Source organism: Leptodactylus fuscus, chromosome 3, assembly GCF_031893055.1.
Source record: "Leptodactylus fuscus isolate aLepFus1 chromosome 3, aLepFus1.hap2, whole genome shotgun sequence".
Taxonomy (NCBI): Eukaryota; Metazoa; Chordata; class Amphibia; order Anura; family Leptodactylidae; genus Leptodactylus; species Leptodactylus fuscus.
In genome coordinates, this window is record NC_134267.1 from 108,954,141 (window position 1) to 108,977,745 (window position 23,605).

At 42.6% G+C, this 23,605-nt stretch overlaps 1 protein-coding gene across 1 annotated transcript in view; it reads left to right on the forward strand.

The window, feature by feature from the left end:
- The first annotated feature begins 6,743 nt into the window (after nucleotides 1-6,743).
- SEC63 (SEC63 protein translocation regulator) overlaps nucleotides 6,744-23,605 on the forward strand; it is a 40,391-nt gene continuing 23,529 nt past the window's right edge. The window contains exons 1-7 of the mRNA XM_075268137.1: nucleotides 6,744-7,019; nucleotides 16,949-17,048; nucleotides 17,985-18,099; nucleotides 19,457-19,569; nucleotides 20,482-20,543; nucleotides 20,684-20,742; nucleotides 21,583-21,633. Coding sequence (XP_075124238.1) covers nucleotides 6,896-7,019; nucleotides 16,949-17,048; nucleotides 17,985-18,099; nucleotides 19,457-19,569; nucleotides 20,482-20,543; nucleotides 20,684-20,742; nucleotides 21,583-21,633 — 624 coding nt within the window. The 5' untranslated portion in view covers nucleotides 6,744-6,895. The remainder of the gene's footprint in view (nucleotides 7,020-16,948; nucleotides 17,049-17,984; nucleotides 18,100-19,456; nucleotides 19,570-20,481; nucleotides 20,544-20,683; nucleotides 20,743-21,582; nucleotides 21,634-23,605) is intronic.

Sequence of the window (23,605 nt, forward strand, 5' to 3'; positions counted from 1 at the left end):
GTGGCAGATGCTAAATACTTAGTGGGCTAAAGGACCTTTGATGATGTCATGATGTCATCAAAGGTCCTTTAGCACACTAAGATATCATCAGACCTTTGTATGCGCGGAGCTGCTGGAACAGAGTCTGATGGAAGGTAAGGAGGAGAGAAGAAAACGTGTGAGCAAGAAGGGGACATGGGGGTGCAGGCTGTGTGTAAGCAAGGGGGAGGAATGGAGGTACAGGTTGTGTGTGAGCAAGATGGTAAAATGGGGTTGAAGGCTGTGTGGGGGAAAGAGGGGTATATGGGGGGTGTAGGCTGTGTGTAAGTGAGCTAGGGGGGAATGGGGGGGTTCAGGCTCTGGGGTGGGAACTGTGAGCACATAATACTGTGGTGGGGCCCCTGTGAGCATATAATTCTGTGTTGGGGCCACTGTGGAACATATAATATTTTGTGGGGGCCAATGGTGAGCACATAATACTGTGTTGGGGCTACTGTGGAACATATAATATTTTGTGGGGGCCAATGGTGAGCACATAATACTGTGCGGGGCCCACTGTGGAGCATATAATACAGAACACCCCCTCCCTCTGCTCACAGTGCTCGTCCATAGAAGAGTATTATCAGGAGGGGAGGGGGCGTTCCTCCCCGCTCACACTGTACAGCGCGATAGGCGCTGCTGTGGAGAAGGACGTTCTTGACAGACTGTCAGGAACGCCCTTCTGACTGTAAAGAACTATGGTACTGGGACCGAAAGCTCTTTACCCGGGGCACAAAGCTCTTTACCCGGGGCACAGATCGGGAAAGCCGACAGTGCGCTGAATTCAGCACACTATTGGCTTTCCAGCAGTATATAGAACTGCCTGTGCTCCAAACCATGAAAGGTCCTCTTTAAAGTAGGGATCCTTGAAAACTTTTTGTACTTGAGCCTCATTGTCAATTTGCTGTCTTGCATTGCCTCACTAGCAAAGAAATTCTACCTTGGAGTGGTAGTATTGGTCAGAATTCCACTAAGTTGAATACATAATACTCTCACCAGTTGCAACCAAATACCACAGTACAGCACACATAAAATCCGTAGCTACACCAGATATCACACAGGAAGCACAAAATACCTCACTAGCCGTCTCAAATTCAAGTGCCCAGGAGAAAATACATCCCAGAAGAGCCAAACAGCACAGTGCAGCATAGGTGTACCAAATAGCCTATGACATCAGAGGTAGCAGCATTGCCCCCAATCTTTCTTTTCACCTAATGACAGGTACATTTTCACCTATAACCCATTGGCAGCATCATTTTCTAAAAATAAAATGTTCCAAACTTTCAGAAAATCATTGCCCAGTTCAACACCCCATACACTCAGGGGCACCCCCACAACAGAGAAGAGAGATAAGAGTATGCAGCCTGCAGACTTTGGCTGTACTGTTCCTGGGTTAAAGAACCTGTAGAACTAGAACCTCTTGATGATGATGATGATGATGATGATGTAATTGCAAGTCCTTCAGTCTTTCCAGACATGGAAACTGTGCTGATATTGCAAGACTGAAATCAGATTGTGCTTTAGAGTCCCTACTTTGTACTGAACCTAACTCTGCCAGGGACGTTTATCTCACTACCCAGTGAACCGCACATCACTACTGAGGCCCACCTTACAGTTTGAGAAGCGCTGTAGCAAAATACAGTTATTTGTCCCTTTTGCTTAAGATTCCCCAAGAGGGCTGAGTAGGGACATTGTGGTATACTTTTACCAGCCAGATGTCTGGAACTGCCCTTGTTAGTGTGGGAATTCTTTTGGGGAATAAGACCCCATACACATAACTGAGTGTGCTTCTGATGTGGGGCTGAGATTGCAGCAGAATGCAGTTGAGTGACATCCGTGTGTCATCCAAGTACATTCACTATGGGGGCTACCAATCTGTTCTGTTCTTATGACAGAGCAAGATAGTACCTGCTCTATTTTCTTCATGCCAGCCAGCGCCATTTTCTTGTGGTCGCTATCCCCAGCTTACTGTGTAATAAGCCACATTGAAATGGCCGCTTACACCAGTTTACTGGCAGCAATGGTGTAAGCGGCCATTTCAATGTGGCTTATTACACAGTAAGCTTGGGATAGCGACCACAAGAAAATGGCCGCTGGCATGCGCAGTCGGCTTTGCCCGAGGCCCGATTGCAAAGCCGACTGAGCATGCCCAGAAGTTTAAAACCAGTGCCGGAAGAAGACGCAGGGAGAGGCCGTTCCAGGTGAAGATGGAGGTGGCACTGGAGAGTTCTCTTGCAGCATTGGGGACGCCCCCAGTACTGTTTGAACGCTGGGGACTGCCCACAGTGCTGCGAGAGAACTCATTTGCAGACAGAAGAAAACCAGGATTTCTACCAAACGGCGGTGCAGAGAAGACATCTAAAGGTAGGCGTGGAATAGCTTTTCTTAAGGCTATTCCTACGTGTTAGAGAGAAAAAATGTAATTTTAATGATTGAATCCCTTTAACTCAGGTGGAGCCGAACACCATGACAGGCCGGACATACTCTGTGACACGTTGCTAGTAAGCGCTTATAGACAAGATTACATTTCACTCACTAGAAGGGACAAATTGATGATAAAAGGCCAGTAGTTTAAAAACATCCTATTAAGTGTTTGATTAGTTCATATTTTATAGAATGAGGATGTAACTACTGGACTAATAGTATTATTTACTATTCTTCTTAATAAATTACATGTTTAGTGATATAATAAAAAAAATTGTTACATGTAAAAATATCATACCTCCTCCGGCGCTTGCTCGCGGACACTGATAAAAAAAAATATAGCCCGGGCGCATGCGCAGTAGCCGTAGTAGAAGCCGCGTGCTACTGCGCATGCGCCCGGGCTATTTTTTTTTATCAGTGTCCGCGAGCAAGCGCCGGAGGAGGACGGGGCCCGAAGACGTCAGAGGAAGAAGAGGCGGAGAAGAAGAAAACGGCGCACCCTGAATGCCCGCCCAGGGTGCACGTTCCGTAAGTAGAGAACATTCTTATATAAGTTATTATTTTAAAACAGGGGGGGGGGGGGTAGTTTAATTTAACTTTTACAGTGCCTGAATAGCCTTTTTAAAGGCTATGCACGCATATGTGGGGCTCTATCAGCATGATTTTGCTGATAGAGCCCCTTTAAGAGGCAATTTGTTTGGTTTAATGATCACCACGGTATATTTGCCTGTAGATGTGCTGTATGTTATAAACATTGGTAATAGTGGAGAGGCGGTTCATAATATCTTGAAACCTTTCACACCCAGGTTTTTGAATATGTAATTTGTTTCAGGTGTGTTTGCTGTGTCTTAGTATATAACCGTGTCTCCATTTGTAGTCGGCACGCTATGACTAAGGGATCGTTACTTCAAACACCCGAAACGCGTAAGCTGTGCTTTCCATGTCTGGATCCATGTCTGTGTAAGATGTTTTTAACTATTTTTCAGTAAAAGTTAAATTTTATTTTTGGCATGCTGGAGTGAATCTTTCCTCAGTAAAGCTGCTTGCTGTCTGTAAACAATATCCCATCTGTAATCATACAAGCAGCCCTAAGTATGGACATACAGTAGAAGACTTTTCTTACATTGTAAGCAGTGAGATTTGCAGATTCCTCATTCTTTTGCACACAACAACAGTTTGCAGACATGTCTGTGCAGGCTGAGAAGAAAATCAGCCCCTCACCTCTCTATTCACTGTTTGAAAAGTAGGGTTGAGACAATCTTGAGATTTCAGAATTGATTTTAAAATCTGATTTCCGATCATTTTACAACCGATCCCGATCATGAAATTTGCTCGATCGCTGATCGGAATCCGATCTTTCCCAATCGCTCAACCCTAATTGTATATTATATATACAGTAGGGTTCAGCCGATCTTGAGATCTTAAAATCCGATTTTCCCGATCGCTCAACCCTAGTGAAGAGAGAAAAAGGCAACCCCCTATGTATCTATGGAGGGGCTTTCTTGGTAACAAAAAAGTGAACAACAAATTAGTTGTAAGGGGAGACACCTAGTGGCAGGAACTTTAGAGAGGTTATTCAAGCAGAAAGCAGCAAAATTTTTAATTAAAGTGCATTACATTTTAGTCCAGAATCACACGTTCTATATTAAAAGGGTTGTCCAGGCAAAACTGGACATTAAATTTATTATTTAATTAGGCTGGGGGCAATGTAAAAACAAAAAATATTACAGTCACCATTCCCCAATGCTCCACTGCCTCCCAGCACAGTTCGGTCTTCTCAGTCTAGTGTTGATGTGTGGCAGAAGTCCAAGTCACACACGACCGCTGAGAACAATCAGCGGCCTCAGCGCAGGGCCTGAGATATCACTACACGTGACATCACGGGTCCCTTCTTGAGGCCTGCTGAAGCCAATCAACAGCTTCAGTGGAAGGGATCCGTGACATCACAGATGGTGAGCAGTTTCACTTTGAGAAGATCAACAGGACCGGACCGTGCTGGAGGACACTGCAGCACCAGAGACAGGTATGATTATTTTTTTTTCACCTCCCCATGTTCTATATAAAAATTTACATTATGCCTGGACAACCTCTTTAAAGGTAGTGACCATGTAAGTGCAGATTCTCAGATGTTTCTTGAGGGTTTTTGTTTTCATTATTGTATGTGATGTGACATACAGTGTTGGCCAAAAGTATTGGCACCCCTGCAATTCTGTCAGATAATACTCCTTTTCTTCCAAAAAATGATTGCAATCACAAATACTTTGGTATTATTATCTTCATTTAATTTGTCTTCAATGGAAAACCACAAAAAGAATTGTCAAAAAGCCAAATTGGATATAATTCCACACCAAACATAAAAAAGGGGGTGGACAAAAGTATTGGCACTGTTTGAAAAATCATGTGATGCTTCTCTAATTTGTGTAATTAACAGCACCTGTTACTTACCTGAGGCACCTAACAGGTAGTGGCAATAACTAAATCACACTTGCAGACAGATGAAATGGATTAAAGTTTACTCAACCTCTGTCCTGTGTCCTTGTGTGTACCACATTGAGCATGGAGAAAAGAAAGAAGACCATAAAACTGTCTGAGGACTTGAGAAGCAAAATTGTGAGGAAGCATGAGCATGAATGTTCCTGTGTCCACCGTGCGCATTGCCATCAAGAAGTTTAAAGCCCATGGCACTGTGGCTAACCTCCCTAGATGTGGACGGAAAAGAAAAATTGACGAGAGACTTCAACGCAAGATTGTGCGGATGTTGGATAAAGAATCTCGACTAACATCCAAACAAGTTCAAGCTGCCCTGCAGTCCGAGGGTACAACAGTGTCAACCCGTACTATCCGACGGCATCTGAATGAAAAGGGACTGTATGGTAGGATACCCAGGAAGACCCCACTTCTTACCCAGAGACATAAAAAAGCCAGGCTGGAGTTTGCTAAAACTTACCTGAGAAAGCCAAAAACGTTTTGGAAGAATGTTCTCTGGTCAGATGAGACAAAAGTAGAGCTTTTTGGGAAAAGGAATTAACATAGAGTTTACAGGGGGAAAAAAAAAGAGGCCTTAAAAGAAAAGAACACGGTCCCTACAGTCAAACATGGCGGAGGTTCCCTGATGTTTTGGGGTTGCTTTGCTGCCTCTGGCACTGGACTGCTTGACTGTGTGCATGGCATTATGAAGTCTGAAGACTACCAACAAATTTTGCAGCATAATGTAGGGCCCAGTGTGAGAAAGCTGGGTCACCCTCAGAGGTCATGGGTCTTCTAGCAGGACAATGACCCAAAACACACTTTAAAAAGCACTAGAAAATGGTTTGAGAGAAAACACTGGAGACTTCTAAAGTGGCCAGCAATGAGTCCAGACCTGAATCCCATAGAACACCTGTGGGGGAGGAGAGATCTCAGAATGGCAGATTGGAGAAGGCCCCCTTCACATCTCAGGGACCTGGAGCAGTTTGCCAAAGAAGAATGGTCTAAAATTCCAGCAGAGCATTGTAAGAAACTCATTGATGGTTACCGGAAGCGGTTGTTCGCAGTTATTTTGTCTAAAGGTTGTGCTACCAAGTATTAGGCTGAGGGTGCCAATACTTTTGTCTGGCCCATTTTTGGAGTTTTGTGTAAAATGATTAATGATTTGACTTTTTTTTTTTCATTCTCTTTTGTGTTTTTTCATTGCGAGCAAAATAAATGAAGATACTAATACCAAAGAGGTTGTGCTTTCTATCATTTTCTGGAAGAAAATGAGTATTATCTGACAGAACTGCAGGGGCGCCAATACTTTTGGCCAGCACTATAGATCCATTTGACCACTGCATCAGAGGCCACTGGTAGGCTGCAGTGGTCTGTCGTCACTGAAGGCCATGTAGATAAAGACAGATAGGAGCCACAAGAGTGCCAGCACCAGGACAGCAGTTGTTATTCTATCATTCCTTGTTTTCTTGGAAACCTTCTTTAATATTATGGTTGTGTGAGGGGAAACACTTCACACTTTATATGGCCTTTTTCTGACTCTGCTGGCAGTGTTTGGGGGCCCTGTGCAGCTAGTTTTATTTATATGGAGTATTTTGTTTGCACATTTGTTTATGGAGTGCCCCAGTCTCTGCAACAGATTCTCTCTACTAGGCAAATCCGTTTTGTACAACTGTAAACATATCACTTGGCATTCCATTCCACTGTGTGTGTTTACAAGTCTGATTTCAATAAAGTTTATTCAACTCCCTTAACATGTACGCAGTGTCATTTACTAATAAAGTTTATTCGACAAAATAACACGTATTCCATACCCATCGTCGCGAGATTTTGCCTGCTAGTGATGCGATGTGTGGGCGTGTTAAGGAAGAGGTGGGCGGGCCCTTCGCCGGGTAACGGCCGTAGGTCGGTCGGGTTTCTAGTGTCGTGAGCTGTAAAGGGACCCGGCTAGGGGTAGTGTGCCGGGCAAGCAGAGGAAAGGGCAGCCATGGCTGGGCAACAGTTCCAGTATGACGACAGTGGCAACACGTTCCTCTACTTCCTGACCTCGTTTGTAGGACTGATTGTCATCCCGGCCACATATTACCTATGGCCCCGTGACCAGAACTCGGGTGAGTGTGATGGGAAGTCATGCCGGGCTGGGATGTGGCGGCCACAGTCTGTGTACTATGTGTATGTGTTTGGCTCTCACACCACACTGCTGCTGGAAGGAGATGTGAATGAGGAATGTGCAGCAGATTCTTGGAGGAATCAGTGTCTTCACCACGTCTATGTCATCGTGTCATTTACTGGTGCTGATCGGTGTCATATTACTGCTGGGAAAGCCTATACTCATCAGCATGGCACCCACATCAGTATGGCATATGAGGATTGACCCTATACAATAGAAATGCAGTGGGCCCATTATAAGTCATCTGGATCTTTAGGATACCACTCAGATCAATCTTCTAAGGGATCGGTACACTTCTAGGGCTTCTGTTCTGAGTGCAAGCGATGGCACAGGTGTCAATAGAGCCTTAACCTGGCTGTGCACCACTGGTAAGGATCACCTGCGGCCACCATACTTTTGAGCAAAATAGGATGTGTCAGTAAATTTGTTCAGTGTATGCCATACACATGAAGATTTAGCTAGCCATAGTAGATCCACCCCTGTGTATCACATTTACGGTGTTAGAAGTCTGCGGTCGCCCTTCATGAATAATCATTTGCGCAAGTTATTCAAATGCTTAATGGTGGAAATGGCTAATTCTGTCTAGGATTTGACCACTTCTCATATCCTTATCTTGTATGGCAGCTGTAAGAGACCCTGTCACTAGGTCTTTAAATCCCAGTGACAGATTAACATCATCTGATTGTCACCATTATCTTTTTGGTGTCTTATTTATTCAATTCCATTCAGCTATTCCTAAGATATAAGTCCGTTTAGTGTTTGTATAGGGTATAGGGCTTATATCTTTGGAATGGATTTGGATAAAGAAAACACCAAAATGGCTGGCACTGCCTATCAGATGATGTGTGGGATTTTTAGACCTTTTGACAAGTTATTAAGTTGTCTCTCTCTAGGAGTTCAAGTAGTCACCCATTACATGTCTATTAAAGGGGTTGTGTAATCGAAAACATCCGCTTTCAGAATGTGCCCACTAGGGCATTCAGCTGATCAGTCAGAGTCCTGCTCCAAGCAAACAGCTGGCAAAGGCCCTGGCACTTTCTGGTGCGTGAGCATCTACGTGGAGTGTTATTTTAAAGCCTCACTTACTGTTTGATGGTACTTCATGTATTTGTGTCATGCCAGTTGTGAAATAAAAGTGATTTCCTTCCCCACTCTGCTTTTTATACAGACTTGCATGGAATTTGTTATTGGGTTTTTTAGTACTTTGTTAAAGAATAAAATAAAGTTGTATGATCTTGTTTTTACCAAGGTGGTTGCTTTTCCAATGGTCTTCTTGTTTAGCATGTTGTGTCAGTATGTGATCACTGGTAGTAGAGACATATGTCAGCATGTGAATAGCATCTGTATCCCTGAACAGATGATTTGCACTGCCTTAGCAAGCTTATCACTAGGTTCAGAGCCACTACAGCATATCCTTATTCTGCTGTGCTGTAGGACACCAAGCCTGTCAATCTCAGTCCCAGCTGCTGCTATAGAAGTTTAGTCATAAGTTCGGCAGCTTCAACCACACCTGGGCACATTCTAGTGTTTACATTGTTTGTTTTATTTTGCCCAGTTAGGGACCATTCACACAGTGTGTTCCATCTGTGAGCCATATTTCCCTCACTGACCACAGCCGTGTGAATGGAGCCCACACCATCCTAGTGCACAGGTGTCAAACATAAGGCCTTGTGTCTTGAAGCCTACGATTTCTGAATCTGACATGAAGCAATAGCCTTAGGTGGCGCCTCATGGCATAATCTGGGGGCGGAATACTTTTATTAATCAGCTGCTACCTATTGAATTATTGTAATAGTTAGCGGCCAATAATTTAAACACCCATCCATGCTCCTGTCCAGGTCGGCCTTCACTAACACCTCTAGATGGTGCAGCACATTATGTCATAATGATGAAGAATACCAGGACATTACGTCCTTGGGTTCTTCATCATCTGGTACAGTCTGCACTGGTGATGGAAGACTGTCTGGACAGGAACATGGATGAGTGTTTAAATTATTGGCTGCTACCTATTGCAATAATCCAATAGGTAGTGGCCTAACATATCACACTGTGTGGAGAACAAAAAAGGGGTTCTATACTGTGTGGGATCTATATTATGTTTTGGGGGCTAGTAAGCCACATTAAAGGGGTTGTCTAGGCGAACATTTTTTTTATGTTAAGTAGGCTAGGGGATGTGAAAAAAAAAAATTCCTACCTTCCTTTCCCAGGTGCCTCCCAGCATGGTTAGGTCCTCCCAATTAATTATCTTCTGAAGAAAGTCCCCGCCACACATGGCCACCAAGACCGATCAGCGGCCTCTGTGAAGGTCATGTGACATCACTGTGATGTCTTGGGGTCTCCTTGAGGCCATTGATTGACCTCAGTGGTCACTTGACTGAGCACCTGACTGCACTCAGAGGACTCCCAAGCACTGAAGACAGGTGAGAATGATTTTTTTTTTTTTTTTTTTTTTTTAAATCTCCCTCCGCCTATTGAAAATATAATAGGTTTGCCTGGACAACTTCTTTAAGTGACATCATTTTGTTATGTCTTCAGCTGGAAGATCACTATTACTCTATAGCTGGGGAGTACTGTGGACCTTCCAGTCAAAGAAAGAACAAACAGCTATAGGGGTCACATCAGTAGCCCGTGCCAGCCCCTAAACCAGGGGGCCTCATAGGCCCCCTCACCACACTACTGTCTCCAGGGGTAGGAATTTGAATAATCCCCCCCTCCTTTCTGAAAATTGCTGATGTGACACCTGCCTGCAGACCTCTCTTAGGGTATGTTCACATGGCGGAAAAGGGTTTCTGCTGTGCAAACTTCCGCGCAGCTAGCCGCGACAGGATGCCGAGGCAGTATCACGCTCCTGATTAGGTCAGAATGTTGGACACAAAGTCGGACATGCAGGACTTTGTTTCCGGTAAAAAAAAACAAAAAAAAAAACGGTTTCCCCGTGGACAGGCAGAAGATGTATACGGGCTGTCACCTTTGCAAACCCATTCAAGTGAATGGGTTTTAAAACTGACCGCTTGGTTTCCGTCTCTTGTCCAGTTTCGAGGGGCAGAAGACAGCAGCCAGCGAGATTCCACAAACTGGACAATGATTGCAGGTGTTAACCCACCCCCCCTTACCATTATTTCACGCTTCTATGTGTTAGGAGGAGTGTTTTTTTATGCCTTTCAAGTCACATGGTATCTATAGATTAGATGCATATACTATCGTAGCCTTAGTTATTATTTATGTTGGTTTGGGTGAGGGTGTGTGTATGGGGTGGGGGAGGTATTTGTAGATCTGTAGGGGTTCGAGGGTCTATAGGTGTGTGTGTATGTCTGTGCCCTTCATATAAGGGGGAGCGGGCATGTGTCTTTTTATCTTAAGGCACTATCTATTTGTTAGGCATATATTGGGTGCTATGGTCATGTCAGGGGTTACTCCTTGATGGTCTATGGTATGCGTTTCTGGTGTTCATCATCTGTTCACTGGGTTCTGGTGAATGCATCCTGGGTAATTACGTCTGTATGCTCCATTATGGGATTTTGGCAGTCTGGGTAATACAGCTGGCACACAATCTGCATGAAGCATCATGGATGAAACACAATTGCGTGAATAGCACCTTGGAAAAAGAGGATAACCAAGTATTACTGTACCAATTCTTTCAGCAGTCCATATAGTCTAGTTTTTGATGCTTTATATGTCTGTGAATGTGGCCTTAGAATTTGGGCACATGGCAGTATATGGTCAGAATGTTTCAGTATTTGTAAGCCAAAACCATGAGTGGACCCTACATAGAAGAGCTTCACCCCTTATATTTGTTGCTCTGGTGGTTTGGGCGAATATGGATGCCAAATACTGATTGTTTGTGAAAATAATCAAAGTTATGTCTTTCCCCTCAGTGCATCGGGTTGATGGCGCCTCCTAGTTTCTGTAAAGCTGGCTGTACAGAGGACAAATGGAAAATGAGCTGCAGCTTATCTCCTGCAGGAACAAAGGTTCAGGCATAATAACATCTAACATGTACAGGCCCTCTGTTCCCTAAAGTTGTGTCATCAGGGAGTAGTCAGATGGCCTGCATACACAAGATTGTTCCTTACGAAATTGGCATGTTTGTTCAGCTTTCCATAGATGCTCTCAGCACTGAAAATATGTGAGATCATGGGAACAGGTTTGACCATATTATACTGCTATGTTATGTTAGTTATGTGGGAATGATTGTTCATGATGGCCAACACAAGACTGAAAAATGAGTTGGGTCAAATTTTTTTTGTTTGGAAGTACAAATATTATGACTTTTTGCAAGCCCGTTTTTTATTTATTTATTTTTTTAATTTTGTCTGATACTAATCCTGTATGTATGTTCAACTTCATTGGGAACGTACATATGAAAGTTTGCAGAGACTTTACAATAGCAGCTTCATTTCTTTGCCTTTGTAGACCAGGTTTACAGTTTGGCGCAACCAGTGCCGCTCAGGAATGCTCCATGCTGACAGGGTTGTCTATTTTGCAGTACACTATATGGACAAAAGTATTGGGATGCACATCTTAAGGCTAGGTTCAGATCTAAGAAAACCTCTTAAAGGGATCCTATCATTAAAACACAATTTTTTTTGTGACTAACACGTAGGAATAGCCTTAAGAAAGGCTATTCTTCTCCTACCTTTAGATGTGTTCTCCACACTGCTATTCGGTATAAATCCCGGTTTTCGTCGGTATTGAAATGAGTTCTCTCACAGCACTGGGGACTGCTCAAACAGCACTGGGGGCATCCCCAATGCTGCGAGAGAACTCTTCAGCGCCGCCTCCATCTTCTTCAGGAACAGCCACTTCACGTTTCTTCTTTCAGCGTTGGTGGTCAAACTTCTAGGCCTCGGGCAGAGCAGACTGCGCATATCCACGGCCACAAGAAAAATGGCCGCTTACACAGTAAGTAAGCAACCATTTTCTTGTGGCCTGTGGGCATACACAATCGGCTCTGCCCTAGGCCCTAAGCCTATAAGTTTGACCATCCGCATCGGAAGAAGATGTGTGAAGAGGCCGTTCCTGAAGAAGATGGAGGCGGCACTGGAGAGTTCTCTTGCTGCATTGGGGACACCCTCAGTGCTGTTTGAGCGCTGGGGCCCGCCCCCAGTGCTGCGAGAGAACTCATTTGCATACAGATGAAAACAGATTTATACCGAACAGCAGCGCGGAGAAGACATCTAAAGGTAGGAGAAGAATAGCCTTTCTTAAGGGTATTCCTACGTGTTAGTCACAAAAAATTGTGTTTTAATGATAGGATCCCTTTAAGGCTGAGGCCCAAGGTTGCGGAAATGCAGCTCTTTTTGTTACTGCTTTTGCTGCAGTTTTTTGAGCCAGGAGTGGATTGAGCATACGCTAGAAGTATATATTTCCCATTCCTTTTGCAGCCATTCTTGGCTTTAGCTCAAAAAACTGCAGAAAACTCTGCAACAAAAAAAAGTTGAGTTTCTACAATGTGGTTCCCTAGCCTTAAACATGTGAGATCTTTTCTAAAGCTATTATGTATAGTGAGTTTTTCACACGGTACAAGCTATAGGGAGTCTAACGTTTATTGTTGGAGTTGGAAACCGTAAGTTCTTATCTGAGTTTTAAGCAATGTAGGATTAGGTTTAAACAGTGCTTTTTTTTCCCCCATTGATGTTCCCTCTGTCAGTGCAGGGACTGCTTATAAAGAGGACATTTCATTGTTTTATATACCACTAGAAAGCCGACAATGCACTGTTGGCTTTCCCGTTATGTGCCCAGGGATTTGAGATATCTGTGCTGCTGCTCGGCTTTGAGGAACACCCCTCCTGACAGTACTCATGCAGAGCCCTGTACCGTCAGAGGGGGCATTCCTTACCACCCAACGATGATGCTAAGCTGTGAGGAATGACCTACATTGCTACATGTCCTACATTTCTAAATGTCCTACATTTCTAACTGTATTTGTTACAAGGATTCTATGTATCTACTTCTGGCTACTTGTGTTATTGATGATGGGATGTTATTCTCAGACAGTAAGTAGCTTTTCTTATTGTGCTAATTTTTTTTATGTTTCATGGATCTTCTTAGCTGCATCATGTGCTGTATTTGCAGTCCCTGATCCCCTATATTATATTCAATTGGGAGTTTTTAAGCTATTTCTTTCCTATTTTGCAGTTATTTCTGTCAAAATTAAATGTAAATAAACCAGTAGTAGTTGTAATGGATTGAGGTAGCAGATTTTTCCTTATTGTATCTGTCTCCAGCCTCAGAGAAAAAAGTAAAATGTCCTGCAGCCGTAATAGGGCTATTGGAAAGGACCAACCGACCGATAGGTCAAGGACAGTGCTCACCCAATTATTAGAAACCATCTTTATTGAACATTCAAAGGGAATGGCACAACGCGTTTCGGACCCATAGGTCCTTTATCAATTGCAAATGTACTTAAAAAAAAAACAACCAACAATAAAATATATATTACAACAAAAGTGAAATTAAAACGCACATGTGATGTAAAAATTGTGATATAAAATTCATCTGCTATAAAATTCATAACAATGTTGCTGAGCACTGACACAAAGGCCGTGTATAATAATTTAATAAATTCCTTATTAGACTATTTTATCCTGGTTTGTGAGTTTGTATGTTTGGATGTTCGGGTGTTTGTTCCTCAATCACGCAAAACCCGCTCCACCGATTTGGCTGAAAGTTTTCACAAACATAGTTAATACACCCGATTGTGCAATAGGCTACTTTTTGTCACAATAGCACACATACGTTTGTGCCAGGACCCCCACAAAACCCAAACTCACACCACCATCTCTGCAATCTCACACAGTTTGGACCATAGCAAGCCACAAAATTCATATTGCCCTCTACAGCTTAGCCCCTAACCCCACACAATCTCATATACATATACTTTACCACTTTGCCCCTCACCTTAATGATACTCCAAGCGGTTCTCTTTAAAGGGATTCTACCACTAAAACACATTTTTTTCTAGTTAACACGTCGGAATAGCCTTTAAAAAGGCTATTCGTCTCCTACCTGTGGAAGTGCTCTCCGCCGCGCCGTTCGTTCAAAATACCGGTTTGTACCGGTATGCTAATTAGTTCTCAAAATTGTGGTGCCCGAACTATGGCTGGGACCGCAATTTCACGCATGCGCAGTACGTTCGGCAATCTTCGCCGAACAGGAGCGTACTACGCAGGCGTCCGACAGACGCTGAAGAAGCAAGGGGAGGACACCGAAGACCAGAGAGGCGGCGCTGCGGTCGGTTTTCGAGCTGCAATGGGGACGCCCCCATCGCTGCTCCTGCGATGGGGACGCCTACATCGCTGCGAGAGAAAGGCTATTCCGACGTGTTAACTAGAAAAAAATGTGTTTTAGTGGTAGAATCCCTTTAACGCTCCGGAGCAGCCATGTTTGCCGACCCCCACCGCTCTGACAATCCGCGACACCACCCACCCATGTCAATACCCCTAGGCGGTCTAATAAATGCAAAAACAAAAAAAAAGGAAAAAAAATTAAATAAAAAATAGAGTATTACAAATTCAAATCGCCCCCCTTTCCCTAGAACACATATAAAAGTAGCTAAATACTGTGAAACACATACATGTTAGGTATCCCTGTGTCCGAAATCGCCCACTTTACAAAGCTATACAAATATTTTGCCTGGACGCTTAACGCCGTAGCGGCAAACTGAAAAGTCCAAAACCGCCATTTTTTCACTATTTTCATTATCATACAAATATCAATCAAAAGTGATCAAACCAATAGCATTTCCCGAAAATGCAACAACTAAAAACTACGCCTATGCTCTCCGCCGTGAAACCGTTTTTTTTTTAAACCGGACACAGAGTACTGCATGTCCGACTCTGTGTTAGAATTTTAAAAAACGGTTTCGCGGCGGAGAGCATAAAACGCTCACTGGCGCTCAAGGCCGGACATCTTTCAAACTCATTCAAATGAATGAGTATGAAAGAGTCCTGCAGGTTTCCGTATCCTGCCTCTGTTTTGTGCAGGAAACGGAAACCTGCATAACGGAGACCCGGGCGCAAATGTGAACGAGCCCTTATTAGGAAACAAGCAAACATAATAATAAACATAATAGGGCTATTGGCAGCAGAAAATAATATATAACACAATGTATGAAGACTTAGGGAGCGTTCACACTACTGTCGGTGTCCGACAGGTAGTGTCCGCTCCTAGTGTCCGCTCAAAATCTGGCACGGACATTAGGAGCGGACACTAGCTGTGTCCGTGACACCTGTCATTCACCTAAATGGGCATCGGGTGTGTTCTTTTGCACTCCGTGCTTGTCCTTCCCTGTCCGCAAGGGAAGATGTCCAACTTCTCAAGCGGACAGAAGAACCCTGCATGTCAGGTTTTTCTGTCCGCTGGAGAAGTCGGACATCTTCACTTGCGGACAGGGAAGGACAGGCACGGAGTGCAAAAGAACGCACCCGATGCCCATTTAGGTGAATGACAGGTGTCACGGACACAGCTAGTGTCCGCTCCTAATGTCCGTGCCAGATTTTGAGTGGACACTACCTGTTGGACACCGACGGTAGTGTGAACGCCCCCTAACACATCCAGATGTTAGATTGCCCAGTAAGATCCTGCAGGTATTAATTTTTATTTTTTTTAATAATCAGTAGAGATGAGCGAGTACTGTTCGGATCAGCCGATCCGAACAGCACGCACGCATTGAAATGAATGGACGTAGCCGGCACGCGAGGGGTTAAGCGGCCGGCCGGCGTCAAAGCGGAAGTACCAGGTGCTTCCATTCATTTCAATGCGTGCGTGCTGTTCGGATCGGCTGATCCGAACAGTACTCGCTCATCTCTAATAATCAGGCTTCTTATGGCTTGCTCCTCCCTGACTGTTTGTAATTTAACCAAAAAATGCAAACATTTGGGTAGACTTATTATGTCTCCTTGAACGTTAATTTTCGGCATACAAGACACAAAAAGTCACACGTTTTTTGAGCAAGTTAGGATTTGTGCAAAAAATGCATTTTTTTTTTTTCCCTTTTGTAAGGGTGGCATGTTGAGGGCGTGCAAGGGGTTGGTCAGCACCAGATTTAATATTGTATACGCCAGAAATCTGGTGCAAATGATGCTGGAAATCTGTTAGCTGTGAACTGATGTAGATTTCTCTCTGGTTGTAGAACCCAGCAGAGGATGCGCCTCATTTATGTTGAGTTGTGTTGTCATATATGAGGCTCATCTTTCACTGTTGAGGGGGTGTTGAAAACTGGTGTCAATAAATATTAAGCGGTACATCCATTTCCTTGCTGTTTGAATACATCCTAAAAAAAAAAGTAGCAACGTATACAAATATACTACATTAAACATTACTGTATCTACTGATCTGTGTGTCTGGTTAGATTGCTGTGCAGTTGTTCTTGATATGAGCAAGAACTAGGAGCAAATGAAAAGTACTATGACTGCAGGGTGAAACTGTCTGCAAAGTCAATTTGTGTTCTATAAATATTTTACATGCATTATAAAATCATTTAACATATATAGGATAGACCATCTCACAAGATCCCCACAATTGTGAAAAATATACATCAGCTGTGCTAGTTGTTCTGTGGTCATGACAAACAATCTATGTTGGAAATGTTATCTAACAAAGTATTCAATTTACGCTAGGTTCACAGTTTTACGCTGGATGTCCATTGTTCTGGTCTCTTGGAGGACTACAAAAATGGACTGCTAAACTAGCTTACACCAACGCAGCCTGATGGACCCCTTCATTGTCAAAGGGGTCTATAGGGAGTCCACTCTTAGTAACTGAAATCACTGGAGGAGAAAGTTGGGCTTGTAGTATGATAAATGGGAGTCTCTGCAAATAAGCCTTAGAGTCATTGCTTAAACATTTTTGTCTTGGAATTCCTTTTAGAACAAGTTCGACTGAAAACCATCCGTCAGGTATACAGAAGCTGTTTATGGTATCAGCTGAAGTCTATAAAGCCACAGCAAAATATAGTTCCAACTGTGAAGTAAGTAAAAGTTCTTGACTGTTCTCATAAATGAGGGCTATGTACTTGTAGTAAAGATGTTGTCCAGTTGATTTTTAAAAAAAATAAAAAAAAATCACTAAGACTGAGGCCCCACATTGTGCAGCTTTTTTTGTTGCAGATTTTCCTGCGGATTTTTGAGCCAAAGCCAAGAATGGCTACAAAAGGGAAATATATAGGAAGATCTTATACTTCTCCTTTCTATTCATTCCACTCCTGGCTTTGGCTAAAAAAAATGCAACAAAATTTGCAACAAAAAAACGGGGGGCCTCAGTTTAAAGAAGCCAGAATTTCTTTATGTTCAAGATTTATGCGAGCCCCGGATGCCAGACTGATGTCTGAAACCACTTTTAATGCTAAAATATCCCTAATACTAGTAGTTGTTCCTCTTCTTGGCAAATAAATGCTAAACCGCGCCATAGTACTAAAATAATTCTTGTAGTGTTAAAAATGATAGACAGACTGAGTAGGCTTTGCATATGTTTATCACTCGGGCAGGAGGAACAGCGGCCATAAATGAAAGCACTTGACTAAAAATGTTTCAGTATGTAAGTAGTGATTGAGTAATTGGTATCCGGGGATCTGGTGCCTACAAGGGTTTCTACATAATTACAGCGTCAATGTGAGCCTGTACTTTTCATGCCAGATAGGATTGGGTCATGAAGTCATTGGTATTAAAAGTGTACCCTGTCATTAGAAAAACATTGTTTCATCTGTTTGTAGCCATTTTTCCTTATTTTAAATCCTCTATATGATCTCTACCTAGAATGTTGTAGTAGCTCTTCTTTTCACCTTGTGTTCTGCTGCTATGGACGTCTTTCTTGGTTTGTACAAATCGAGAACAAAATGCGAGCAACCATTGCTGCTAATGTAACCTTCTTAAACGTTTCTTTTATATTTTTGTGCATATTTGTACAGGAAAATAGTATTGCTCCTTGGATGGGCATTGTTTTTATTCCTCGCCTACAAAGTTTCCAAAACAGATAAAGAATACCAAGAATACAATCCATATGAAGTTCTTGGGTTAGATCCGGTAAGTAAAGGACTCTTTAATAACAATCAGTAATTGTCAGATCCTCAGATGTACAAGCACATTATAGAGTCAATTTAACATGCCCCTTCTCATGACATTCAACATTTTCTGTTAATGATATATAGTCCATTTTTATATTTGTTTATTTATTTAAATTTGTCTACACAATGGGATATCATACAGTTTTCTACGGCCTAGTTCACACAGGGCTCCGTGTGAAAACATTCCGTCACGGTTGCAGTGCACTGTCATCCCGTCGCGGCCTTCTGCTCTGGATTAGGCCCAAATGAATGGGCCTAGTCCAAAGGGTGGTGTCGCAAAGCAGGACGCCGAGGCTGAATCAGCTGCGGAATCCGCCTGAAGAAAGGGCCGCTCCCTTCTTTTTTTCCGTGAGCGGAAACAGACTGCTCACAGAAAAAAGAACGTTAGTGTTCTACATAGACTTCTATTGTGAGGGGGCGGATTTTGAGGTGGATTCAGCGTCAAGATTCTCTCCCTCTTGCCCTGTGTGAACTAGCCCTTACTTAGGCTGTGAACTATCTTACTTAGGATGTGAACTAACATCTATGTTTGGTATTCAATTGGGAAGTCCACTTAGGGACACCTCCCTCCTCCCACACCCACCCTGAACGTAAGCCTATTAAAAAGCAGCTAGCTAGGAAGCCACACGACCCCATAGACTATAATAGGGTCCGTGTGTTTTCCGCGCAGTGTCCACACAAATCCTGCAGAGAGAAGAGTACTGTTTTTTTTGGGCAGTATTTGTGACATTAATTATGTGATACAGGAAAGCTGAAGCTGTGGGGGGGGGGGGGGAGCACACTTCAAGCAGTTATATCTCAGGCATTCTAAAACAGGGTTCTCATTGGAAAATTGCAGTTCTGCCTCTATATTTTCCAGCAATATTATCAGATGAAAATTAGTTGTCATTGGGGGCAACTGCGTGTAAATATTACAATCCTGACTGTATTCTCAGCTGTAGAGCCTGAGCTATAACTGTTTTATGTGATCTCCTAACACGCTTGATAGCTGCCTGCTGCAGTCAGCAGCATTGTATAGAGTAAAGCAGAGAAGAATAAACCAGACGCCACTTAAAGGAGCTAAAATTTGTTGTTAAAGTATATTACAACCATTATTATCACACATTGCATTAGAAAAACAAAAGTTGTTTGAAAGTTTAGTGACTGTTGTTTTACACCATGAAGTACAAAAACAATGCTTAATGAAAATAAGAATGTTGTTGAAATGTGATATTAGTTTGTTGGGTTTTTTTTGTTTGTTTTTTATACATAAGTGGATCTTCTCAATCACAGTGGAAGGTTCTCTAATGTTTCTTTGCCATATATTTTATTGAAAGGGTGCCACCGTTTCTGAAATAAAGAAACAATACCGTCTTCTTTCTCTGAAATTTCACCCTGATAAAGGAGGAGATGATGCTATGTTTATGAAGATAGCAAAGGCATATGAAGCGTAAGTAAAGTAAATGACTTCTTTAACTCATTATTTTAGTTCTTTGTTCTTACTAAAAATCAGATGTTTTATATATTTTATAGCTGGTAGTGTCAAGTTAGACTGCACTTAACCAATAGAAATTGATGGGTGCAGAAGTAGGTTCCCAACCCAGCTCCACAGATAAAGATAACTCTGCACTTGTAATTTATTATTGGACCAGCAGTTTTTTGATATTTCAGTCACACAATATGCCATACTAGGCACTATTCAGTATGTTTCATAGGTAATTTTCTGATTGATCACTGCCACCGCTGTGAAGAGTAGTAACTCAAACTGGAGGAATGGAGGGAAGAAATATGGACAAGGCAGCTCTCTGGTATCTCCTGAGTAGTTGCTTGTAATTGCAATTTTCTGTCATACAGTGGAATACTGTACAGACTATAAAGATTGTCTAAAAAGATTTTTTTTTTTTCACCTTTCCTGTGCTTGATCACAGTGGGTCCGACTAGTGGTACACCAACTGATCGCAGAGAACATGGGACTCCCGCAGTAATTGGGGGTCCCAGTAGACAGATCTCTCTCTTCAGGCCCTTTATAGGTATCCTGTGGAGAGGATAATTTTCACCCTTGGGGTCAGCCCCCCTCCCTCATTTTTTGAGGCTAAGACTGATATTGGTTATATAAAAGCTTATTATGGAATCATATTATGTACATATTAAGATAGTCATATAGGTCGGACATCCACAGCTTCAATCCCTAGGCAGGGTAATTCATCAGAACCTTTGCTAGGAAAGATACGCGCTACTTTTTCATAGCAACCAACCAGATTTCAACTTTCATTTCTTAGAGTTGTTTTAGAGAGATGCTCAGCATTCCTTTTTTCTACTTCATTGCTTCTTATTGGTAATTAAACTTGTTTTTATTTTGTAGTTTAACAGATGATGAGTCCAGAAGAAATTGGGAAGAATATGGTAATCCTGATGGACCACAGGGTAAGCAGCTGATAGCCGTTTCAGTGAATTTGTATTGTTTCCGGTTACAGTAACAAGTCTATCTGTATTTGTGGATAATGTACTGGTAACCATCAGTAATTCAGTGGCTTCTTCTCATTCTATTTATTTATTTTTTAAAGCTACGCATTTTGGCATTGCATTGCCAGCGTGGATTGTGGACCAGAAGAATTCTATGTTGGTGAGTTAGTTTCATTAGAAAAGTGTTAAGTTGATCAATCATTTAAATTAGTTGAGTTACTAGTTGTGTTTTTTTTTTTTTTTTTTTGCAAATGAAAAGTGCAGGTGAATATATAAAACTTTGAAATATATCTTATCAGAAAAGGCTTCATTCTCCTTTTAACTCCTTTTCTGCCAGCTAAACTGCTCAACTTACTGAGTGATCCATCTAAAGTAAAGACAGGCTACAATTCATTAAAATCTATGGAGAGGGGAGTGAGCGAGAAGAAGAGGGTAACACGCATCCTGGACCAGATTATAGTAGGATCTCTGTCACCAAATCTTTATTCACATCTGTGCTGCTCACTCCTGCCTGCTAAGACCTGAAAATATCTATAAAAAGTGCTATAAAAGAGAGAAATTTTATGGTTTTCCGTAGCAGCTCGTGTCTGTGCTTGTTTCTCCCCCGCTGGGCTTGTGAGTGCTACCTCTCTTCACATTGAGACAGATTTCTCAGTGAATTGAGCCCTTTACCAGACAGGAGCTGATAACAGGATATAGAAGCACTTTCCACCAATAAGATATATTATGACGTTTCTTATATTTACCTGAATTATTAATTTAAAAATAAAAATTTTTTAACTGGAATATTTTAAAGGAATCTGTCAGGTAATAGAGCATAGTCTAAAAGGGTTATGAATTATGCAAGAATTTATACCAAGAATCCCAGTGTCACACACCTAAAGACCCTGCACAAAGCTTAGCGCAGTGTATCAACGTATTCGGAGTGCTCTTTTGTATAATATTATTTTGAGTTCTGTAATGTTTGTCTATATCTAATTATATCTAATTCTTGTTTTAGGTGTTGCTGGTTTATGGACTAGCCTTTATGGTCATCCTTCCAGTTGTTGTGGTAAGTATCCCTAGTTGTGACTGCAGGTGTTGGATGAGTTGACTCACTTTCCCAGCACATGTATGTTTATTATGTTACTTATAAGATTTGTTTTCTAGTAAGAACATTAGATATTGTTTTGAATGGGCTGTGACAGATAACAGACTTTATAGTAGGCAGTTAACCAACTCTGATTTTTACCACTCTGTGTTGCTTTGATACACAAATACCATATATACTCGAGTATAAGCAGAGTTTTTCAGCACAGTTTTTGTGCTGAAAAAGTCTGCCTTGGCTTATACTCGGGTCATTACGTTAATTCAGCAATATCATCGTTACAGACCCGGCATCCGGACCTGGCATACAGACACTGGGACGAGTGCCGGGACGCAGCATCGCACGCTCCTAGCAGGATCGATGCTGCTCCACTCCATCACACACCAGGTGACGTGGCCACGTAAGCTCAGGCTCGCACCCGGCGTGTATCTGGCATGGAGAGCTAAGACATCTCCGCTGTAAGTGTTACAGCGGAGATGCTGTACGATGTCCCGGTACGAAGGGTCTGGGCAGGTGCCGTCAAGCTGCTGAAGGGAGCTGGCGCGACCTCTCTCTCTCAAGTGCGATCCTTTAGATAGGAACTGCGGCTGGCTGCCGGCAGAAGCGCTTCTGCCAGGGATTCCCCTCCGCGCTCCTGCTAGTGGCTGGCTGCAGTTTTCCTTCAGGTCCAGCCGGCTGGGGATTCCCCTCAGAGCTCCTGTAAAGGCTCTCCGGCCGGCAGTGCTTCTCTTTTGCAGGCTGCTCTATGCAGCCTACAAAAGAAATGACAATTTTTGCAATGTATTGCAATGCATTGCATTAGTGATCCAACGCCCTGGGGTTCAAGACCCCTAGGGGGTCTAATAAATGCAAAAAAAAAAAAGTTAAAAAATAAATTAAAAATAAAGTATTAGTATTATTAAATAAAAAGTATTAAAAATTCAAACCTCCTTTCCCTAGAACACATATAAAACTAATACTGTGAAACACATAAACGTTAGGTATCCCTGTGTCCAAAAACGCCCGCTCTACATATCTATAAATATATTTTTCCTGTACAGTAAATGCCGTAGCGGGTCTAACTGCCCCTTCCCCGAGACTGAGTCCCCCCACCCCACTTGGAATTCAGCCTGACTACAGCCAGGCTAAATATAGGGTATCTGCACTGCTCATATTCTGTCGGGAAGGGGTTAATAGGAGCACTGCAGATACCCTATATTCAGCCAGGCTGAATTCAAAGTGTGGGGGGGGGGGAACCCAGTCCTCAAGCTCAGGGAAGGGGCAGACAGACAACCAAAACACCCCCTCCCCTTCCTCAGCATCTACTGCACCCAAAAACTCCGGCCATTTTAAATTTTGAAATTTTCCAGTAGCTGCTGCATTTCCCCCCTAGGCTTATACCCGAGTCAATAAGTTTTCCCAGTTTTTTTGTGGTAAAATTAGGGGGTCGGCTTATACTTGAGTATATATGGTAAGTAAATAATCACTTAATCTTTTAGTTAGCTGAGTTGTGGTCAGTTTTGAAAATTAACTGGCACGCATGGAGCATCCTAGTAAATGACATGGGTGTGGCTGTTGGGTTAATTTACTCCACTCACTCAGAGTCACACTTGCCCTTCACTCAGATGGCATATTGAGCACAATTCATACCCCAACACAGGTCACGCACCCCAAATACACATAGCCACCACTACTGACTTTGGGCCCAGCAAGAAACCATACTGGAATATGCACCCGTGTCTCCAACAGTTAGATACAAACACACTTTAAAAAGGTAATGTGTTCATAGAGCAAACATAAAGTATCATTAAATGTAATGATTTAATACCCACGGGATTCAGTTCCATATCTAGGACACTGAATCCCTTGAGTATTAAATCATTGCATTTAACGATACTTTTACCCTTCTGACAGTGAAGAGCTACGGTAAAGGCACTGATATCTCTTGCCCTGGGGG